A 6,041-nucleotide genomic window follows, 5' to 3' on the forward strand; every position below is an offset into this window, starting at 1 on the left:
TATACACACAGTTAAATGGCCCAGTGAAGCCTTACAAACCTCACTACATAAGGAGGAGAAATCTTATAAAAATGTCTCCCCCGGTCTTAAGACGAGCTGAGCTTCTCCAGGGCGCTGTGCAGGGTCTTGAGGTCCTCCCTCATCTGGCTCAGGGCGTTTTGGATTTTACTGGGTTGATCCAGGACCTCCACGCTGCAGGTGAAGGGGTCATAGCGGACTGTGAAGGGGCGCTTGATGTTTGCAGAGTATTTCCTGTGCACATAAAACAAATTGAAGACAAATATTAGAAAGAGAACAACGTTTAACTGACCAGACATGTCTGGAAATCACTTTGGAGATTTTCTACTGGGTATAATAAACAGCGATTCTACTGAGATCAACTGTAGTACTGAAGACTGTCTGATTGGTTTTTCACCCAATGTCATGCCCACTGGTAGAATTGTCTACCATACTAGATGTGATACAACCACAGGTTGCTATGGAAATGTATACTGTAGTGTTGTTAGCAGTGGTAATGGCTGGCACTCACTGGATAAAATTGGCTGCACCTAAAAACCTCCTAGTAATTGCTTTGATTGCTAGCAGGTTGCCATGGTTGCCTGTAGTTTTTCATCTTTATCTATTTGCATTTCCTGCATATTTACATAACCAATAAAACTGCTTGTGCTCTGCATTTTTGACTGCAGTGTTTACTTAAATCTCAGTATAGAATCCAATTCAATAAATCCAATCCATTATTATTAATCCATTATAGTGGCTGGCCTTTTTGTGGGCCACACTCCCAACAGGTGGTTGTCAGAGGGTCAGTAACTGGTCTGTGGCCCTGTGTGACTGGCATGATGGTGGTTGCCAGATGGTTGCAGATCAGTTTCTATGCCTGTGTGACACATTGGCTTGGTTTTTTTAGAGACAGAAGGGAGCATATTTGGACAAGAGTGAGCTAAACTGTACAGGTGCCACTCACAGGCACAAATATCTGCTAATCAGTGCAAGTGACAAACAAATTAAATACTGGAATTTCACTCAAACTGGAGCACAAACATATGGATGGTCTACACCTCACAGCAGGACATATTATAAGTCAGATAATTCCCCTAAAAACGCTCCCTAGAGAAGCAGAGACGCAGTAGAGAGGTCCACCTTGTGAGTTCAACTAGTGGAGGCAGCTCTAACTCCAACTTCTCATTCAAATGTTGTTACTTCTAGTTCAAAAACACCAGAGGTGAGACTTCATAACCTGCATTAATGAAGGGTGATGTCACTCTAGCTATGTCCATCTTTTCTATGTCCATCACAAGTGCCAAAAAGAAGACAACAATATATAATATATATAGGATATAGGATATATAATACACTATTAAAAAGTGGGGACCTCCATGAACATTTGATGAGGGTTTCTATGTGCTTATATATATTTTGCTTATACCTCAGCTTCATCTTTGCATCCTCGAAGCTCTCAGACACAAAGTAAACCGGCTGGTAGGTTTGGTCCTGGTACGGCTGGACCGCAGTCTCCTCCGGGGCAAACGGCTTGTACTCGGGCTCGTTGGACAGGGCGTACTGGAGACACAGGTCACCAGCAGTGTCAGACAGCACAGCAGGTAAATGCAGAAACAGAGGACATCTGTGTGTGAGGAAACTCACAACAAGCTCTCCGTAGGAGGACAGAAGTCCAGCGCCGTAAGCCTTTACTGCCCCGTTCTGCTTGCAGAGGCCAAACTCCACAGTGAACCAGTATAACTGCAGAGTGCAAAAAAAAGGGTTGGTTAAAGGTGTTTACCACTAGATGGCACTGAAGGCCATTAAACTGCAAAGAGTGAAGCTGTAGGTCTGCATGAATGTGTTAAAAATCACTCATTGCATTTACATGTTCTATTTTTGAGGCTGAGAATCGTACCGTTGACAGTTTCTCAATGTCCTCATCAGAAACCCCGAGTGAGGCAAGTCCAATCTCCTGAAAACATCCAAGTTTATTAATTCATACTTTATTTAAGGTCACACAAAGAATAAAAACAAGCTCGCAGTTCAGTCACCTGTGAAAACTGGGCAAACTCCTTATCTGCCAGCATGGGGATATGGCCGAGCAGCTCGTGGCAGCAGTCTCTGTGGGAGCGGTGTGATCTTTATTATCAAAGTAAAATCAGCCAAGAGCATAAAGAAACAGTTCAGGTCTTACTAAAAACTCACGGCTCAGGGGAGTGCATGGGCGCAGAGGAGTGTCTGATGTACTGCGTGCACTGAAACACCCTGAAGGCCAAACTGGCGAGGAAGTCTCGGGCTGACAGCAGGCCGGCTACTGGGCGCAGCTGGAAACCAGTTCTCTCTGAATTTAACCAGAAAAAAAGAGAAGAAAATAAACTGTCCATTTTGGTATCTTCTCTTTCTGCGTCTTTACTTCATTTCAGTCCTTGTTGTCACAACAAGGAGCTTTAATTAACACAAAAACAGCATTAAGACAGCACTGTCGTCCCAGACTCCCCACTTGTAATGCATCAAAAGATGCATCAGTACCTGTGACACAAAAAAACAGGCGAAGGATCACGTTTCGTCTGCTTATGTGTCCAAATGAAACCTAACTAATGAGAGAAAATAGCCAAGAAAATAAAAAGCTGTTGGAAGAAGTGAAGAACTTTTTTAATGCATTTTAAAAGAGTGATATCTTAAACACTACGTCTCATTTATACGTGTAATTTCGTCTTTTACAGACTTTTAAAACTCGTCTGAGTTAAAATCTGTTCAGATTCTAATTTTTAAGTGTGTCACCTTTCAAGAAGGCCGACACCTCTCGTAGCTGAGGGATACGGTCCTCTCCGTAGCCGCACTCTTTCTCCAGCTGCTGCAGGCCGTCTAGGAACTGTTTGCAGGCCAAACTCGGGTAAATGCCCCTCAGCTGCTGGTAGACCTGCCTCCTTTAAACACAACCACACCAGAGCATCACTGTGATGTAATCGCCCCCTCCACAGTGCATCTACAGCCATGACTGTGCAGGCTGGGCTGCCTCACCATGTAGATATCTCCTCTGCTGTGTACTCCACCACAGGTAGCGGGTCCCCCCTGCAGGATACTCATAAACATCAGTCCCCATGTGTTCAATAATATGTTCAATAAACTATTGTTAAACTGGATCTGACTGCATTCACGTCACCAGTTAACCCAGAAAGATATAAAGGTAAGATATATATAAAAATAAGGTAACTATGGCATTAAAATTTAAAATGAAATATCCTGAAGTCAAAGCAATAATCTGCACAGTATAGATAAGACATTACTAGAGGAGACAGTCCAGGTGTTCAGTAGGGGGCGGTATAGAGTTAAAAACATCCAGCTTTTATTCATAGCTTCACCTGCGGGTTGCAGCATCTGATGTGGTGTTTTTCTGATCACTTCTTTCTTTGTGCTGCAACAGCTAACAATTCCACCAGCCTATGCATCATTTCAGCTGCACATTTCAAACTTTTCACCTCTTTTAGACTAAACTTTTTAACCCGGTAATGCCAAACGTGACTTTTTCAGACGTCATCAGCGTAGAGGGACTCACTGTTTGTATCTGAAGGCCAGCTCAGAGATGACGGTCCGTCTCTTTCTGTATTCAGGGTCATTGTATCCCTGCAATAAATGAATAATGATCATTACGCTCTATTTTGCCATTATTTTTGTCTTTCATTTAGGAGCAGATGCGTAATCACTCACTGGGTGGTCGTGGTCCATGTCAGGATCAAATTTGGTGATCAACATGTTGCATCTGTCGAGGTCTTTTATCTGTCGGGGAAACCAGGGCACTGTGGTCGAGCGCAAACAAACTAATTAGTGCTTCTGCCATCCGTCTGATTGGCTGATATCGCATGCGGTGGTTAATGGGTCCTGTGCTAACATGATAAAAGCATTGGGGTGAATCAATGATCAGACACTTGCCCTTTTCTTCTGGCATGCAGCGAACGTCGTCAGCCACTCTCTTCAGTGAGTTGACGAACACGTCCAGGTCTGAGCTGTGAACTTCACACTTCATGAAGAACTCGAGGTCCGTCGTGCTGTTCTTACACTTCCTCCCCATTCGGCTCTCGATGTGGAGGAGCTTGGCTTCAAATGTCTGCAAGAGATTTTAAAAAGTACAAAGATGTAATTTTCCTGCTTTTCCTTCAGGTTTTTCTTTCAGTTCTGCTGGTCTTCAGCTTTACCTCATACACATAACAAAATCTTTTTATTTGTCACTCATTCCATGAGCTCCACAGGCTACTCAAGACAAATCACCCACACCAAATAAATATTCACTTACCAAACACAAATTCATTGTTTTGTTTGTTTGTTTGTTTTCCATTACCCAGGAGAAAAAATAAGAGTGTCTTGGTGAAAAAAAGACAGCAGTACAATTTAACTGCATTAGTGAAATTAATTAGTAATTCGTTTTGGTGATATCTCTAATAAAAATCTGACCTTTTCCTTTATTGTAAGGGATTCTGCACACCATGAAATGTGGAAAAATGTGCTTTGCTTCTGGCTCCCTGGAGGGTATTTTCCCCCTAATTTATAAAGGTATCAAAGTACAAGTGTCAACAAAGCAAAAAAAAAAAAAAAAAAAAAAAAAAAAAAGCAAGACATTTGAACCTGGTTTTAATCAAATTTCAGATTTCTGTTCTGTAAATGTGCGAATTAATGCATATTTATAAATTTAATGCATTATTACACGTCACAAAATTATCAGTCCTTAAAAGAACTGAGGAAATTTAATGGTGATATCTGGCTTCATTTACTAAAAAATGCCTCTGTTGCACGATTCAAGAGTGTTTAATACATGCTTGACATTGAAATTTATACTTTTTTAAAATTTACATTTAATTTATAAAATCGTCACACGAGTCTATGCATTTAATTAAGTGCTTCCATACCTCAGTCTCAGGCTCACCTCAAATATTTTCCCTGTTTTGAAGAAGCCCGCGTTTTTCTCGTTGCTCAGGGCGAACAGGACGTTCAGGGTCACCCTGCCGTCCTTCTCCTCAAACACGAAGCCGTCTCCGTACCTGGAGGGCCCCGGGGAGCCCGCCGGGCCGCCGCCGCCGGCACTTCCGCGCTCCCGGCGCGCGTCCTCGATCAGGCTCTGCTTCCTCCCGCTGAAGGTCTGCACCACACCGTCCGTCTTCATCTCTGTTGAAGCTGAGAGCTCGGACAGGTTTAAATAGCCTCCTCTCCTCTAGAGGCTGTATGGAGATGAGCTGCTTGGAGGCCTGCTTTGCGTCACGGCGTTTTTTCTATTTATGGGGCACAAATATCAGGAGGAGACGCTTCAGGTGCACTCAGACAAAAAGGTTACGTAAACGTTACACAGTCTTGGATATAAATAGAAAATAATACTATGAAGACTATTATGTTCGCTTCTTATTTACCCTCTGTTTTGGGGCAGCTACAGGAACAGATTGAAGATTACATCTAGACTGCAGGTAAAGAAGACATCAGTAAGGTGAACATAACCTCACCTCATGGAGTACTCCATGAGGAAAAAAGCACACTAATCAGCCTTAATAATGCTTCAGCTGACCTAAAAGGTGGATTTATAAGTAAATTACCCTTTTTTATTCACTGAACTGGTGGTGTGCAACAGAGGGGGATGTTTGTGTTGGTACCAGCTGTTCCCCTCCAAAAAAAGAATATCCTACAGCACCCAGAATGCTTTGCAGTCTGTTAATATGGATAGACCAAAGACTGTATATAAAAGATGGAGAAGTGATAGCCAGAAGCGACCATATTTGGAAGAAAGGTGAAGCGCTAAGAGCTAAACCGATGAACTGTACAGATGCGACTCACAGGCACAGATAGCTGCTAATTAGTGTTAAACAGAATTTTTTAAATGGTGCTGGGGAGCACAGCACATCTCAACATTATACTTTGAGCCTGCTCTGGTGCTAAGTGACAATATTAGCAAAACTGGAGCATGAAGACTTAATTTTTAGAATGATGATACCATTAATAACACTTTAAAAGGCACAATGAGTGACCCCAGCTAGAAATGAATGAGTAATAAAAAATGCACCCCATCAAGACTTATGAAT

The 6,041-nt window shown here is 42.4% G+C and overlaps 1 protein-coding gene across 2 annotated transcripts; it reads right to left on the bottom strand.

Moving 5' to 3' along the window:
* th2 (tyrosine hydroxylase 2) lies at positions 1–5,176 on the bottom strand. Of its 2 annotated transcripts, XM_006780883.3 has the most exons (12): positions 4,901–5,149; positions 3,913–4,087; positions 3,691–3,779; positions 3,539–3,606; positions 3,004–3,054; positions 2,764–2,909; positions 2,188–2,323; positions 2,034–2,103; positions 1,898–1,954; positions 1,645–1,740; positions 1,427–1,560; positions 1–252 (listed from the first exon to the last, which is right to left on the bottom strand). In XM_006780883.3, the coding sequence occupies exons 1-12, from the start codon at positions 5,135–5,137 to the stop codon at positions 87–89; spliced, it is 1,425 nt and encodes a 474-aa protein (XP_006780946.2). In that variant the 5' UTR covers positions 5,138–5,149; the 3' UTR covers positions 1–86. The 2 variants fall into 2 exon arrangements, with proteins under 2 accessions (XP_006780946.2, XP_087687327.1); XM_087831201.1 differs by having other exon boundaries at positions 1,427–1,740; positions 4,901–5,176.
* Between the last annotated feature and the right edge of the window lie 865 nt (positions 5,177–6,041).

This window comes from Neolamprologus brichardi, chromosome 17 (assembly GCF_056152115.1).
Source record: "Neolamprologus brichardi isolate AB-2024 chromosome 17, ASM5615211v1, whole genome shotgun sequence".
NCBI lineage: Eukaryota > Metazoa > Chordata > Actinopteri > Cichliformes > Cichlidae > Neolamprologus > Neolamprologus brichardi.